The sequence below is a fragment of the Scyliorhinus torazame genome, chromosome X (genome assembly GCF_047496885.1).
Source record: "Scyliorhinus torazame isolate Kashiwa2021f chromosome X, sScyTor2.1, whole genome shotgun sequence".
In the NCBI taxonomy this organism is placed as follows: Eukaryota; Metazoa; Chordata; class Chondrichthyes; order Carcharhiniformes; family Scyliorhinidae; genus Scyliorhinus; species Scyliorhinus torazame.
The window spans coordinates 32,201,163-32,218,069 of record NC_092738.1 but is presented as its reverse complement, the minus strand read 5'-3'; the positions used below and the strand labels follow the sequence as shown (position 1 = coordinate 32,218,069).

At 46.8% G+C, this 16,907-nt stretch overlaps 1 protein-coding gene across 4 annotated transcripts in view; it reads left to right on the top strand.

Moving 5' to 3' along the window:
* Positions 1-16,907, top strand: part of LOC140405491 (arf-GAP with GTPase, ANK repeat and PH domain-containing protein 1-like) — a 196,809-nt gene that overhangs the window by 121,611 nt on the left and 58,291 nt on the right. For all 4 annotated transcript variants that reach the window (XM_072494008.1, XM_072494009.1, XM_072494006.1 and 1 more), the window contains exons 4-5: positions 12,931-13,016; positions 15,945-16,086. In XM_072494008.1, coding sequence (XP_072350109.1) covers positions 12,931-13,016; positions 15,945-16,086 — 228 coding nt within the window. The remainder of the gene's footprint in view (positions 1-12,930; positions 13,017-15,944; positions 16,087-16,907) is intronic.

Genomic DNA, 16,907 nt, shown 5'->3' with positions numbered 1-16,907 from the left:
AGGTGGTTCGCGTTCGCGCGCAACCGAATACACATTATAATGGTGGTGATCAACACGGAGGATGTCCTCATTGTTCTTCTTTCTATTCTCTTTTTTTCTTTCCTTGGAGTTCTGTGGGATCAAGCATAGTTTCTGTTACTATCTCGGTTAATATCTCGTCTGTTAGTATGTCTGTCCTTTAGTGCCAATTCTCCCTTTACAATTTGTCACCATGTGTGACTCCCTCATTTAAAAAAAAAAAAAAAATTTTTAACCGAATATTCAGGACAAGACACACTTAAAAATACTGAAACAGTGTGAGCCGTCTCGCAGGCTGTGCGATTTACCATCCAAATGTTTGAGGATGTAAATAGCAGAGGGATGGCAACCTAAGGGTTGCCGGAAAACACAACAAAACTTTTCGAACCAAGAGTGCCAAAATGAGGTGCGTATGTGCCGCGACGGGTAAGAATTGGATGGAATCCCCGGGTAGGACGGTGACCAATGCCGTGCGTGCTCTACCTGAGTGTAGCTGACCAGAGGGGGGTCCTCATGTAGGGCGGAGACCAATGCCGTTTCTCCACTGCCTGAGCAACTGACAACGGGCAAAAATGTAGTCATCGTGGGGGTTGCCGTAAAGGTTCTACCTTCGAACCAGAAGAGCAGTTATGAACGGGGGCTGGCAAGCTCTCAGCGGTTTCTTCCGATGAGCGTGCTGGCAAGTTTTCATAGGTTTCTGCAGACAAATATGGTGTGGGGCCGTGGGAGAAAAAAAAATTCCGATCTTACATACAACACATAACAATAACCGTTACAAACAACATTAAACAACATGTTGCAGGTTCCATCAGAAAGGACACCGTTTTTCCCAAGCGGTTCCTTTTTTAAAACATCATCTGGACACCTCAGTTATCAGTTGCGAATAGGGTCGCAAAGGGGTTCTCGTTTTGGGAGTCAGACTCAAAGTCTACCTCTTCTCCCGGATGCCATACTCTCAAATGTATAAGGGCTGATAGGGCTGCATGGTGCGATTTGGGGTCCATCTCGTCGTTCCGGACAAGCCTGTATGAATTATCGCGGTGCTAAAAGATGGTGTCTAGTTCTGTGGGGACGGAATTGTCATCGTAGGGCGGTGGTCTTTGGTGGGGTTTGTTGAGGAATGTGATGAGGAAGGGATCACTCGAATCGTGGTCAGATTCGCTGGGTGTGAGTCCTGTTGCCTGGGGATAGTAGGGAGGCGTGCTGTGGCTATTGTCTGAGTCACAGTCGCTGTCGCTGCTGCTGCTGTCTGTGGGCGTTCCGGGGCGGAGTCTAGAGGTCGGGGGTGGAGTCGAGGGCGAGTCCGTGGATGTGGTGGGCATGTTGGGGGAGGGTAGGGATACGTTGGCTGTTGGCGGGGTGTGGTCTGCTGCGTCGAGCATGACGTGGTGTGTGTGGTTAGACTGTGGGCCATATGCCTTAAGCTGGTTAATATGGAACCACGCAGTCTTTCCGTTGGGATACTTAATTTTATAGACGGAGGGGCTTACTTTGTCCGCAATGGAGTATGGACCCGAATATTTAGGTGACAGGAATGTGCTGGGGTTATAGATGGAGAGCATGACCTGCTGTCCTACCTCAAACTCAGTCGCATGCACTGTCTTGTCGAAACAGGCCTTGCTCTGTTTCTTCCGTGTGCCTAATCTTACTGCGGCTGCTAGCTGAGCCGTTTTTACATTTTCAACTAACTGTTTGACTGCGTTCTCGTGTGTGAGGGCCGTCACTTCGGGGCTGGTCAAGTCCAATCCTAATAAAAATTCTGTGCCTTTCATGGGGCGTCCGGTCATGAGAGTGTGTGGGGTGTAACCTGTGGATGTTGAAATAGTATTTCTCAAAAACATCAGCGCAAAAGGGAGGACTGAATCCCAAGTGGTGTTGTTTTGTTGGACCATTTATCTGAGGGTGACTTTTAGGGTCCGATTCATGCGCTCCACGATACCACTTGACTGGGGGTGGTATGCGATGTGGAATTTTTGGGTAATGCCAAATATCGTGAGGACGTTCTTCGTGACACGTCCCGTAAAATGGGAACCTTGGTCGGATTCAATGCTGCGGGGGAGTCCCCATCTCATAAAGATGTGGTGGGTTAAGATCTTTGCGGTGGTCTTTGCCGTGTTCGTTCTGGATGAGAATGCCTCTACTCATTTCGTAAAAGTGTCTATGACAACTAATACGTATTTGTAACCATTCCTGCAAGGGGGCAATGGTCCTATAAAATCAATCTGGAGGTTAGTCCAGGGGCCGTTAACGGGGCGGGTGTGACTAAGTTGAGCTTTCTTTGCGTATCTGTCTGGATTGTTCTGGGCACAGATAAGGCAATTCTCAACATAGTGCGTTACATCTTCTTTTAAACTTGGCCACCAACAGAGCTGCCTGAGGTGGGCTGTAGTGGGATCAATTCCCTGATGCCCATGACTGTCAAGGAACAAACAAATAAGTTGATTCCTGTCCTGTTCAGGAACCGCATAAAGGGTGTATTTTAACACCACACCGTCATGTGTGGTCAGTGCATTTTTAAATCTAACGTAAGGTGCTGGAAATTGTCCTTTCAAAATCTCCCTGAGATTGCTATCCTGCTTCTGGGCCTGTACTAAATCCTCGATATTAGTCTGCGAGACCTGAACTGCATTCACTGGTGCGCCTTCGGGGGGTGTCCAAAAATATCCATGCCTGGAACCTGCTTTTGCCAGTGCGTCGGCCTTTACATTTCCAGGGGGGGAGGAACGGCGGTGACTGCGAACTTTAACAATACCAAAGGTCCTGTCCTGTGCTTTCTCTAAAATGTGGCGGAGCAATGGGGCTGAAGGGAGGGGTTTTCCGTCTGTGGAAACAAATCCTCTTGCTTTCCACAGGGGTAGGAATTCTGTAAGGGTGTTGCAGACATAGAGGCTGTCCGAGTGTATGTCTGCTGGGCTGGGGAAGGAATCTGGGTGATCCACAATGTACGCAACGGCTGCTAGTTCTGCCGCCTGCGTGCCTAAGTGTCCTGGCAGTTTTAGTGAGATTTCTTCCAGGGCGTGTCCCTGCGCGTCTTTGACGTATATGCCGCATCCTGTAATGCGCTTCCCTTCTAATATAGTGGAAGATCCATCCACATATATCCTTAAAGGTGCGCACGTGTCTGTGTGCTGGGGGCTCTGGGGTGAACTACCTATCTTTCTGGGGGGTGTTTTCGCGATAAAGGGGCCTGTGTTGTGGTGCGGTGAGATGATTTCACATTCGTGGGGGGTGCCTGGGTACTGAAGCTTATTGGCTAAGAAAGTGTGGGTCTTGGTCCGCTTGACAGTGATGTCCCGTCCCTGCAAAAGAAGTGTCCATCTAGCTGCTCTAATTTGGCTAACTGTACCGTCCTTAAGTCGTCCATCAAGTAAAAGTTGGGTGGGGGTGTGTTCCGTGAGGATTGTGATGGGGTTTAGTCGGGTTATGTAAGAAAAATACTGAACTGCCCAGAAAACTGCGAGCAGGTGCCTTTCACAGGCCGAAAATCCCTGCTCCACAGGATCTAAAAGTCTGGATGCGTAAGCCACGGGTCTTAACTGTTCGTGCCTTTCCTGGCGGAGCATGGCCGAAAGGGTACGGTCGGTGCTAGCTATCTCTATAGCGTAGGGGGAAAGCGGGTCTGGAACTTGTAGTGCAGGGGCTGCAATGAGGGCTCTTTTCAAAGCATCCACAGCATCCGTATGCTGCGGAAGCCATTCCCAAGGGGCTCCTTTCTTTAGGAGGTCCGAGAGGGGTGCTGCCTTGGTGGCGAAACCGTCAATATGGTTCCGGCAGTATCCAACCAGTCCTAAAAACGACCGGAGGGCTAAAACATTCTGGGGAAGGGGCAATTTGGCAATCGAGTCAATTATTTTGTGCTCGATCTTGCGTTTACCGTGCGTGATAATTGTACCCAAATATATCACTTTGTTTTCCAAACTCTGGGCCTTTTTGGGGTTTACTTTCCAACCAATCTGCAGTAGGAGTTCCAGGAGTTTGGACAGAAGCTCGAGTGCTCTGCCTTGGTGTCTGTCTGCAGTAATAGGTCGTCCACATACTGGACCAGACATTCGGGGCGAGAAAATTTCGATAATCCATTTGCCAGCTGTCGGTGGAAAATGGAGGGAGAGTTGTGGAATCCTTGTGGAAGGCATGTCCACGTGTACTGCTGACTTTTAAAAGTGAAGGCAAATTTGTATTGGCACGCTTTTGCCAATGGAATGGACCAGAATCCGTTACTGACGTCCAAAACCGTAAAATATCGTGAGTTGAGCCCCTGTTTGAGCATGGTCTCGGGACTTGTGGCTACCGTGGGGGCTGCTGCGGGGGTGACTTTGTTGAGTTCCCGATAATCGATGGTCAGTCGCCATGATCCATCGGGCTTTCTCACTGGCTAAATCGGGGCATTATTAGTGGAGGCTACTGATCTGAGTACACCCTGCTCTAATAAGCTGTCGATCACTTTTGAGATTTCTCCCTCTGCCTCTTGGGGAAATCCGTACTGCTTTTGGGGTCTAGGGTCAGGTCCTGTGATTTGAACGGAACCAGTCATCCGGCCACAGTCTTGTTTGTGGGTCGTGAATGCTGTCCTGTGCTTCTGCAGAACTGCCCTAATCTGCTTGTCTGTGCTAATCGTGGTCGGGTCAAACCAGAAATCACCGACTGCGCTCATCTTGTTTGCGTATTCACCTATTGTGAGCGTTGCGGGGGCTCTTGCAGATTTTGCCATTCTCCAAACACATTGGTTTACCGGATCAAATGAAAGGTGGTGGGAGTTCATAAAGTCAATTCCCAAAATGTGTTCTGCTGTGTGGGTTAGATCGACTAAAACTAATGGGGTGCTTTGTCGTTATATTGCCAATCTGAATGGGTACAGGGGCTGTGATGTGTCCCTGCTGTGAGTGGCCTGTAAAGCCGCTGAGGGAGATTGTGGCTGTAGTGGGCCACGTGTCTTTCTGAAACATGGTGGAGGAATTGATTGTGGTGCGGGACCCTCCTGTGCCCCAGAGAAATTTGATGGGCTGTCCCCGTATCTTTGCTGCAACTAGTGGTCGGCCGAACCTATCCCAAAGGGTGTCGCAGACCCAACTGGGAGAGCCCGAACACCGTCAGTCCGTTCCGTTCAGGTCCGTCTGGTCTGAACGGGTGCTCACACTATGTATGGGCTCTGACCTATTATTCAGAGTGCCTGCATGCTGGGCTCTGTGGCTTTCATGGAGCATTGCATTCTCGTGCAAAGTGTCCTAACTGTCCACAGTTGTAACACTCCTGTGGCTTTTATGGGGGGCTGTTCCTGCCTTCGTTCACCCATGCGGGGTTCTGGTGCGTTTTCACCGCTTCGATGTCTGCTTCTGCCTGCTGTTCCTTGGGTTTCCTAACTGCGGGTTTGTTTTGGACAGATTGCTCCCAGGTGCGGGACAATCTTTTTAAAACCCATTTCTCATTGTGGGCTTCCTCTGAGGGGTCATAGTTGGTACAGGCTTTTTGTCCTGCCTCTGTGGCATGGGAGATAAGGGTGCGGGTCCATTTGGCCATACCGTCTTGGGACAAATGGGCGCGGTCTAAATTGCCGAAAACGGCTGTGAAATGGATCCACAGGTGTCCAGCAAACGCTGTGGGGTGTTCTGTCTTTTTCTGCCTGCACTTATTCAGGCCTTCTACGGGGTCACCTCTGTTGTAACCGATTGCATCTAGGATCGCTGCGTGCATCTCTGCAAGGGTGCCTCCTCCTACATTCTGTGGGTCGGGAAGGGCTGCTACGACTGAAGGGTCTACACTCAAAACTGTGAGCTTCACGTGCTCACGCTCATCCAGGCCGTACATGGTCGCCTGCTGCTTTACTCTAGCAAAGAAGTGGTGGGGGTCTGAGGTGGGGAGGAACGGTGTGAGTTTCTCGCACGCATCCCGTAATTGGGTCACGGTTAAGGGGGTGGTATAAAGAAATTCTGTATCTCCGTCCGATGTGACTGTGCAGTGGGTGGTTACTGGATTCATTGGTGCCTGAACTATCTGCGATGTGGGGGGTTGAGGCGCTTTTCTCTTCTGGGGCTTTCCTTGCGCACATGTTCCCTGAACATATCTATGCGCGGTCTCATTTAATTCTTCCTAATCCGGGCCGTCTTCTGTATCTAACTGGGATCCAAAGGTGCTGTGGAATCCATTCTGAACTGAAAGCAAAGACTGCAGTTCTGCAATCTGCTTCTGGCACTTTGCGTGATCTAATGAGCTCTGTCTCTGCTCCGTGGTGGCAGCATGGAGTGCTCGTAATGCTGCTTTCAGGTCGCTACACTGCCTTTACAATGCCTCTACCTGTTTCTCTGTTTCCTCTCTTACCAGGACTGCACGTTGCGTGTCCTGATAGGCCTTTTCGTACTGTGTCTGGAAGCTGCTTAGGTGCGCCAGACAAGACTGGTGTGCCCGCTTGGCATCATCCACCTCTCCGTCCTTTGCTGCTAACTTCCTTCTCAACCCTATGTTCTCTTTCTCAACCTCACCTACATCAACCTTGCTCATTCGATGTACTCCTTCTATCTCTTTACGGAGCGTCCGAACGACCTCCTCTGTGCCTCGCAATTGTGCCAAACAGGACACGATTGCCATCGGCTTGCGAGCTTTCCCTAAGCTTTTTTTATGGATTTCTGACAGGTTCTCCCACCAAGTATGTCATATACTCCCGGGTCCTGTTTCCTCATTGTCACAGAATTCACTCCAAAGGGGCCATCCTTTCCCTTTGAGGTATTATTGATTTCCTCTTCCCAAACGGGACACTGTCCTACTCTACTGCTGGTCGCTGCGACCACAAATTCTTCAGGGTTCATGAGGCGTTGCATTGCCTGCATTGCCATCTTTCCTCTCTAAATACTCTCTTAAAATTTGGAACGAGGGGTACTAAGGCGGTGCTGTAATTACGGGTACGGCTTTCGCTATTTTCCAGAATACAAACTCCCGACAGTTTTTTTCGCAACAAAAATCGATCCGTTTTACCTTATAGCCCTGTTAATTACGCATGCATTAACACACTTCCGAATTATGAGGATTGATCAGAACTGCTTGAACACTTGTCGTTTTTCTGTTCCCAATTGGATTCTAATTCAAATTTTGGGTTCTCCCGGAATGGTTAGGCCACTTCTAAGTCGGGTCCCGTCAGGATGTCGCCAGTAATATGTTACTAACTTTTGGTTGGCTCTTAAATGTTGCCCTTTGTATCTTTACTTAATTTGCTCTGTTTCTATAACCTTTGCTCTAGAGTCGCCAGGTATCTTTATGATACCACCACGAGGTTCAAGTTCAAGTACTGATCAATAACTCAACACACTAATTAGTAAGATTCAAATCAAAACACATTTATTATACACAGTTAAATCACTACACATGCATAAACTCTACTTTCTAGACTATTCTCTATCACTAAAAGGCCTATACTTAGCTTCGAACTGGCCCACCAGGTCAGGGGAACAAATGGCCTTTCGTTCGATCTGAGTCTGCAGGATTCAAAAGCTGGTATGGACTGGTAGCTAGGAGCGCCTAACTCGGAGCGTGCATTGACTGGAGACTTACTTGGTTGATGCAGATGTCAGAGGTAGGTTCTTTACTCAGAGAGTAGTACGGGCGTGGAATGCCCTGCCTGCAACAGTAGTGGACTCGCCAACACTAAGGACATTCAAATGGTCCTTGGATAGACATATGGACAATAAGGGAATAGTGTAGATGGGCTTTAGAGTGGTTTCACAGGTCGGCGCAACATCGAGGGCCGAAGGGCCTGTACTGCGCTGTTATGTTCTATGATGCATGCGGCAGCTTGGGCAGTTCACTCTCGAGGGTTGATTCGCTGCTGAGTGACCCTGCCAAGAAGAACAAATTGAACTTGGGGGCTCTACTTTATAGTCCCCAGGGGCTTCGCACCCTTTGGGGCGGATCCTGTACCTGGTTCCAAGTGATTGGACTAGGTTCCGATCACTTGGATCGATTTCTCCAATACTGGAGTTGTTCCCTGATCGCTGGGCGGTACCTGAGTGTCCGTTGGCCTTCCTTTGTCTTGGATCCTGCTGGTGCCGAGGAGTCTGGCTTGGCCTTATTCACCTTAAATGTTTTGATTGTTCCTGGGGATCGCTCATTAGTATGCAGATGGCTGAAGAGTTTCAGTGCTGTCTGGGCTTTTGCAAGTTCTAATACACAGGATTTTTGCACTTGCTAGTTTTTGCCTGTGTTGGCTGAATTTCCCTGCAGTCTTTGCGGACCTCCATTTTAAGTCGGGAAGTGGCCAACCCAGGTGGCTACAAGAGGTGTCGCACAGTCCGCTGATCACCTGGTTAGGCTCCTGATTCCAATTTGATTGTCATATTTTAAATTCTGAAAAAACTAACCAGAAAGACGATGCAGACAGAAGTTGAACCGCTGTGGGTTAAATTAGATGACATCAGGTTTGTACCTCTTTTGACAGCCATTCTAATCAATTGATTCATCAGTAACAGCAAAAGAAGGTTGCTGAAATAGCTGTGCCACTGCAAAACGAAGGCCCATCTATTTTAAACATAGATGATTGGAAGGGTAAAATGTTAAAATAGCAAAAAAAGTTGATCTATCTCTGTTATTCAAGGAAGTGATTCATGTGGTAGTCGATCATGCCATGCATAATGAGATGTGAATTTGATGTGGGAGAAAGTTTGGCTCAACAGTTGCAAACATTTTTGGAACCAAACAAAAAGAAAGGAGGAACTTGTGTTTATATCCTGTCCTTCACAATCTTAGGACGTCTCAAAGAACTTGCCAGCCAATTAAGTCCCTTTTGAAGAATAGCCACCGTTGTAGTGTAGTGGTGGCACAGTGGTTAGCACTGCTGCCTCACAGCGCCAGGGACACTGGTTCAATTCTGGCCTCGAGTGACTGTGTGGAGTCTGCACGTTCTCCCCGTGCCTGCGTGGGTTTCCTCCGGGTGCTCCGGTTTCCTCCCACAGTCCAAAGATGTGCAGGTTAGATGGATTGGTAGTGCTAAATTGCCCCTTAGTGTCCAAAAAACAAGATGTGTAGGTTAGGGTAAAAGGTTCTTGGGATAGGGTGGGGTACTGAGCTTGGGTAGGGTGCTCTTTCAGAGGGTCGGTGCAGACCCGATGGGCCAAATAGCCTCCTTCTGCACTGTAGGGATCTATGATTCGATGTAGGAAACATGAGGGCCAGTTTATGCACAGCAAGCTCCCACAGACCTCAAATATGATAATGACCAGATAATTGTTGGTTGAGGGTCAAATATTGGCTCGGGCACTGTGGAGAACTCCCTTGCTTTCTTCTCTGTCCACCTGAGAGGGCTAAGGGGCCTTGGTTTAACATTTGCATTTGAAAAATGGCAGCTTGAACGGTGCAGCCCTCCTTCAGTACTGCACGCGAGTGTCAACCTAGATGATTGTGCTCAGATCTTTGGACTGGGACTTGAAACCGTGACCTTCTATCTCCGAGGCAAGAGAGCAACCCACTTGAGCCACTGCTGATGCAAAATCAGGAAGCTGCCTTCATTAAACTCTCGTTTGAATTTGCAACAAGAGAAAATGGAAATTTGTGTCCATAACTGCTTATCCTGGACCCTTTTGGTTTCGGGAGGGGGAAAGATCAGACCAGATTGCCACTCCTGTGAACCTTTCAGTAATTCCTGCTGGAAACTGGGGATGTGTGGGTGAACATTAGAGAATAGAATTTGACTTGCCATGATAGTCTCCAAAATAAATGATTGTTTGCTGGTTATTTAAGCCTGGAGACTATAATTTTCCAGACTTGACCAGATGGCTGAGGAACTGGCGCCTGGCTTCAATGAGAAATTGGTGAACAAAGAACTCAACACCCCCGCCTCCTCAACCCACCACGCTTACTGTTGAGGTTCTTCCTGCAGCACACACTGTCTCCGATCTTCCTCACCTTTGTGTCTGAGTACCACAAGGGTTGCCAACTCTGGTCGGATGTATTCCTGGAGCTTTTATCACATAACCACCTTCAACCATCCGACCCAGTCACATCTTCCATGTTTCTATAACTGATTAATGGTAGTGTTTTAAAAAAAAAAAAAAATGAAAAGAGTGAACACCATTTTCTCCAACGCCCGATGATCTTTCCCTGGGGTTAGTTCGCAAGCATCGAGTGGAATTAATCTTTAATTTCTGGAGACTCCAAGGCAATCCTAGTGGGTTGGCAACCGTGCGTCCCATATTTAATGGGACTAAAGAAATAGACTTGTTGACGGCTAAGTGCAGTTCCAGAACACTAGAAATGAAAGCAAAAAGAAAAACTATTTAAAGTTATTGATTAATGCAAAGGTTCTAGTAAATATGATCATCAGATATTTTAAAATGTATCCTGATGGGGTTGGAATTTGCGTTCGTAGTTAATTATGTGAGAGTGTTTCTTTTTTCCATTTTCTTTTCCTGGAAGGACCGAGTGACATGTTCCCCGTTTCTAAAATGAACATTGATTTTTCAGAAAGACTGCTTCACTTCCACAGGATGCGGTTAAACAGGCTCACGCCTGAGCCGTGCTCTTAACAGGATGTGGTCTTAACACAGCAGCCGTTTGTAGCCCAACTCTTTGATACATACCTCGTTGTTTTGGGGCTGTATTTTTGACATGGCCTGCACGGATCCTTTCCATCAAATGGTGACCGTTTTAACATTGTATGTAACTACGACAAAACACTTGTGTAACGTAGACACTCTGAACTCTTGTGATCGTATCAATCTATTGTGTGACAAAAAAGTCCATTTTTAATTTTGATGAATAGATCAGAAGAATCGGTGGTGATTTTAATGATTTCATGGGGGATTTAGAATTTTCAGTCAGAGGTAGAAATACTTAATTCCTGGATTTCCACCAGTTAGCTGCTGCACCATTGCCTCTTGAGACTTTGGCCCTCTCCTTCGCCCATGTGCTGCCCCTTGGCTACGTCAACCGCAGACATGTGCCAACTTCCACACATATGCAAACAATACCCAACTCTCCCTTTCCATCACCCCTCTTGAGCCCTCCACTGTCTCTGTGTTCTTAAGCTCCTTGTCTGATGTCCAATCTTGCGTGAACTCCAGCTTCTTTCAGCAAAACTATTGGATGAATGCAACCAGTGTCTTTTGATTCCCACCACAAACTCCATACCCTTGCCAGCAACTCCAGACTCCCATCCCAGCCACTGTCTCAGGTTGAACAGACTGTTTGCAATGTCAGTGGCCTATTCAATTCTGAGCTGAACTTCGAACCAGATATCCTTTCCATCCCAAAGCCCTTCTTCTACCTCCATAATATCACCTCGCTCCAGCCCAGCCTCCGCCTATCTGTCACTGGAACCTTCATCTATACCATTATCACTTCCAGGCTTGACTCCATTCTCTCCTGGCTGACCTTCTATCCTCCACCCTGCATAAATTTCCACTCATCCGAAACTTTTCTGCTCATATCCTACCCCCTGACATCTTGTCCTCCCCTCCCTCAATGCTTCAGATTGAAAATCCTCATTGAAGTATTTCAATCTCAACATGGCCTCACCATCTCTATCTCTCCAATCACCTGTAACACCTGTCACCCAAACTCACCATTCCTCTCGTCTTTCCCTCCTTTTGCTCCACCATTATTGGCCCCGTCTTCGGCTGCCTGGGCCCTCCCTTCCTAATCGCCGCTACCCCTCCACCTCTTCTCCTCCTTTAAGACCATCTTCAAAAGCAGTCTTGCTGACCAAACCTTTGGTTGCCTCCACCTAAACATCTCCTTGGCTTGATGATCATTCTTTGGATAGTGCTTCCATGCTTCTTTTCATTAACATTGCCATGTAAATACAAGTTGCTATTTTCAGAGAGCAATGCTTGATAATGGGCTCTGATTGTGAGATGAAGAATGTCAGTGTGACTGCTACAAAATGTAAAACTCTGCAGTCTGTCATGAATTTGCCTGAGACAGTAGTAGACAGTATAGTATTCAAAGGGGCCTCAATTGGTATACATCTCCCAATTAATGAGTTTAGAACGGCAGTTTAGATAATCAAGTATGAATAGCTTATGGAGGAGAAACCGATTTCGATGATTGGGAAGGTCCCTGAGATATACATATGTTGTTGTATAATCAAGGAGGTTGATGGGGGAAGACAGCCGAATACACAGGAGATGTAATCAAAGAACAACAAAGGTATAATTGCCCAGACTCTCAGAAGCCAGGAGAGGCTGTTACCATCCAGCAGTCTCAGAAAGCGGACAGGTCAGTTTCCAGCCACCAAGCCTGAAGGCCAAGTTTACAGCAAACCAGCTTCTCAGTCTGAGTAGTCTAAGTCTTGGCGACAGCAGTTTTAAAATATCTTTGTTGGACCAGGAAAAAAACAGTTCCCAGGTTTGAGTATCACCCGTGTGGTAACTGTAGCTGGTTATTCAATTTGGATGTTGTTTGGGGAACAGCGGAAGTCTTACAGAGTTCAGGTATCATAGATGTATTTTGGAACAAGGGGGATGTTCTATAGAAACTGTGTGTGTTAATAATTCATACATCTTCATTAAAAATGTTTATTTAAAAAAAAATTCATATATCTTAATTGCGTGAGAGTAGAATAGTCGGTTTGTGTGTATTTGTCTTTAATAAACAGTCTTTAATAATTGTTACCCGACAACTGGGCTATTTATTCTCATTGGGGTTTCACTGGTCTCCTCACATCAAAACAAAACTTGAATCCACAATCTCTTGATTCAATGGCGAGAGTGCTATCCACTGGCTGATGCCATTAGAGGGCCGAAAACCTGTCACAGCAGACTCGAAGGTTACACAGTGACTAGTTTCAGGACCTATGTTCTTGAGTAGAGCCAGTGGACTTAGACTGTAAGCCATTGGATCAAATGGTCCAGGCTTATTCGTAAAAAAACTTAGAAACACGAAAAGAAAGTCTGTCTGAAGAATTTCTAATGTACCTTATTGTGTCTCTGCCAGGTGGTCGATACAAGAAGGAAATCAATGTCAATGGTCAGAGCCATTTGCTGCTGATCAGGGATGAAGGAGGTCCTCCAGATGCACAGGTAAATGTTTAACAAAGCTATTGGGGGATTGGGGCATATCGATCTACAGGAAGGTGAGATGAACCCTACTGTAATCAGCATTCCATGGAGAAGGCAGAATTCTGACACAATAGGGTTGCCTGGAGTCATTATACACACACCAGTTTTAATCACTGAGCTTCTGATGCTGTCTGAGAGTTCCCATTTCAAAAGCAAATTGTCTCCCATTTTCACTTCGATGCAGAGCTTAATGAGATGCAGACGACAACGTGAGACGAGCAGCAAAAATTAACCTGACATAAGGATTATCAGACCTTTAAATTTATGTTGGGTCGTCTACGATGTAAAGCTACGCAGAGTGTCCTTGTGCACAGTCACTATCTATCTCTGGAGTGTCTGCTGTGGTTCAGTTGGTAGCACTCTTGTCTCTAAGTCACAAGGTTCTAGGCTCAAGTCCCACTCCAGGACTTGAGCACAAACCTCTCCAGTATAGTGCTGAGGGAATGCTGCACTGTTGGAGGTGATGTCTTTCAGATGAAACATTAAACCAAAGCCCCATCTGCTTCCCTGGGTGGATGTAAAAGATGCCATGGCACTATTACATTTATTTATTATTACTGTTCTCCCCAGCGTCTTGGCAAATATTTATCCCTCAACCACCATTACAATTAACAGACGATCTGATCATTCTCACGTTTCTGTTTGTGAGAGTTTGCCGCTGCCTTTCCTCCATTGCAACAGTGACACGCTTCACTGACTGTCCAACGCTTTGAGATGTCCGGTGGTTGTGAAAAAGTGCTTTATAAATGCAAGTCTTTTTTTAATCGATGGTTACTCTCAGCCAGAATGCAGTCGGAGTGATGATTAGTTTCAGCGCGGGCCACCACAATATCATCTGCTGGAAAATGGGAACTTGGTGGATGGCAGAGAGATAACAGAATCTACGTCTCACCTGTGACCCCCAGTGCTGTTGAATAGCCTGCTACACTCCCTGCCTACGTTCACACATGGAAAATGGCCACTTGGACATGGTACCAGGTGGTGCTGGTGCCTGTTCTAAGAAACCCAAGCACAAAGTCCTCACCTTCAGGAGAGGAAGGCAGAAAATTCCAGGTAGTGGAGCTGGTTGGCATACAAGACATTGAACTGAATCAAACTGTATGGAGCAGTTTTTGAACACACTGGAAAATGAGCCTCACAAATACCAGCATAAAATGGGTAGTTGGAGAGAGGCATGATTCAAACACACACTGGAAGCGTCAGCTTGTAGCATAGTCCAAATTAGCCCTCATTTACATTCATCAGAGTGGGTTCGGTTGCACCTTGTTGGTTGGGGCCTGACCAATCCTGGCTGGATCCAGCTCCGAGTTGCCAAGCAGGTGCAGGAAGTCAATGGGGGTGGGTGGTTAATGGGGGTGGGTGGTTAAAGTGGGGTGGGGGGCGATCTCAGGTCAGAGAAGGCCGAGAGCCAGGAGGAGCAGGACTGGGGCCAGCTCAGTTCTCCAATGTGGCAGCTGGCACATTGCTAGGAACTAAATTTCATTCCCCAACTCCACAATAACCTAAAGCAGAAAAAGCCAGGTTCATGATGTTGAATTTCTCGCCCACTGCGTTTCTTTGTCTCTGGGAAGAAAAGATTTTATTCCAAACTATCTCAAACCTTTTTTTTTCTCTTCAGTTTGAATAGAGGAAGCATTAAAATTTTAAATGCCATTAAACATTTGAACTTGTCTGGCTTTAAATTCCCACAGGCAATAATAAGCTGTTACATTAATATAGTGCTCATTTATGTATCCATTTTCCACAATAGAAGCACTCTACCATTGAACAATTGACAAAATATCATAGCGTGGCGTAATAGTTTTAAAAATCAGTTATTGCACATCGTTATTACTTATGTACGACAATTTGATTTATTACATTATGTGCGGAGACCTTCTTATGCATGGTAAATTTCAGAGATAACTTCAGCCTGAAGCTCACTTTGCTATTAATCCAATCTGTCATGGTGCCAACGAATGATTGAGACTGACCAACCAAAGGATTTAGTTAAATAGGAATTGCCTCCTGCTGGTCTGCTTTTTCCACCTGGAGAGTCACTACAGCGAGGTCACTCTTCCTCTGATCCCTTTGTTCCTCCATCCCTGTCATCTATATTGCACAATACCACAGTAGAGAGGCCCATTTGAAAACTGCTGTTGACTCTGTTTCCATCTCCCTATCTGACATTATGAAGCCATTTGTCACCTATTGCTAGTTGGAACACCATAAGGTACGGTCCCCATACCTGTACTTCCAGAGCACCATTCAAACAGTCTCTCCGTTCCACGGCACCATCAACATTCCTAACCTCCGTCAAGCACAACAGGTTTGGAACAACTACCCACTATTTTCCTCCTCTTGCTTCAGTCTCCCCTCTTTCTTCGTTTCAGTAAATTATCAGTGTTTCTTTTGCAGACTGATCCTGCCAGCTGCCCAGGCCTCTACCCCCTACGTATTTCTGCCCAGTTATAACAACTTTGGTCACAAGCATGTTCTACACACACAGTAATGGAACCCATTTTCCCTCGCCCATAGCGTCCAGTCACCCATAAATGTTATCCATTTCCATTTATTCTCCCCTCCCTCTCACCAGTTCAATGGGCATTCACTATCGTATCAGAACTCGCTATCCGGAAGTGCCTTGCTTCACATGTCAGTAAACAGACTATTTAACCACACAGGGCATTGTGGCGAAGCTGGAGCACATTTTCACCTGACATGCACATATGTCCGCCTCCATTGGTCGTCATGGACTCGGCAGGAGCTCAAAACCTGTCCAACTGTACACCAGTTAGCTTATTTCCCAGAAATCGCAGCCCAACACCACCTTTGATTTTCAAGTTGACTATTTGCCTTGGTTTGAAGGTCAGCTGATATATTTACATTATTCCACCTTTCCCCCAACAGTTCTCAACGTGGGTGGACGCTGTTATATTTGTCTTCAGCCTGGAAAATGAGAAGAGCTTTGAGACCATTCACAATTACTACACCAGGCTCATGAACTACCGGAGTACAGCTGAGATTGCTGTGATGCTCGTGGGATCGCAGGGTAAGTGAGATGGCCAGGGCTGCTCCGTATCTCTCCACTGAACTCGTCAAGCTGACCGAGAGTGCTTTTTGTATCTCAGTGCTGGGTGGGGAGGGAAGTTCCTGTACTGATGGAAGGCTGGCTGCAAGAAACGAGAGATGCCAACAGACAAAATCAGACATTTTAAAGTCTTGGCTTCCTGCTCCCAAAGCCAGTGGGGTCACTGGATTGTGATCTATATCTGTGAACCATGTCATTAGCTCCTGACTGCTATTTCAATGTTATGTTTTCTGAGCTGGGATGTCACTGCAGTTTTGCCATCAGCGAAAGCCGAGTGAGAAAGAATTTGGGATCAGAAGAGGTTATTTAAGACGAGTTTACTTTGTGTGACCAGGGACAGCAGGTGTCCAGGCCCCGCAAGAAAAGCTTAGCTCTCCTCTGACCTCCCACAAGACTGCCTCCCAAAATCTCTCTCCTCTTCACCTACTTACAGGCAGACAGCTCTGTGCCACTCCTGTGGATAGGGAGTGATCCAGCAACGTGTTAATGAGTTAAAATGAGACCTTTTTGCTGTGGTGAGCACAAAAGCGAAACACTGCAACTGCTGAAAACACTCAGCAGGTCAGGAGAGAGAAAGAAGAGTTTGTGGTTCAGGTCGGTGACTTTTGACCTCACTCCACAGAGAATGCCTGACCTGCTGAATATATCCAACATCTTGTGTGTTTGGAATGAACCCACCCAGTCACCTGCCCAGACATAAAATCAGGCCTGAGCTATCTGCGACGAGTGTTTTTTCCACACTTGTATCACATTCGGACAGAGTCTAACACTACTGGAAACCT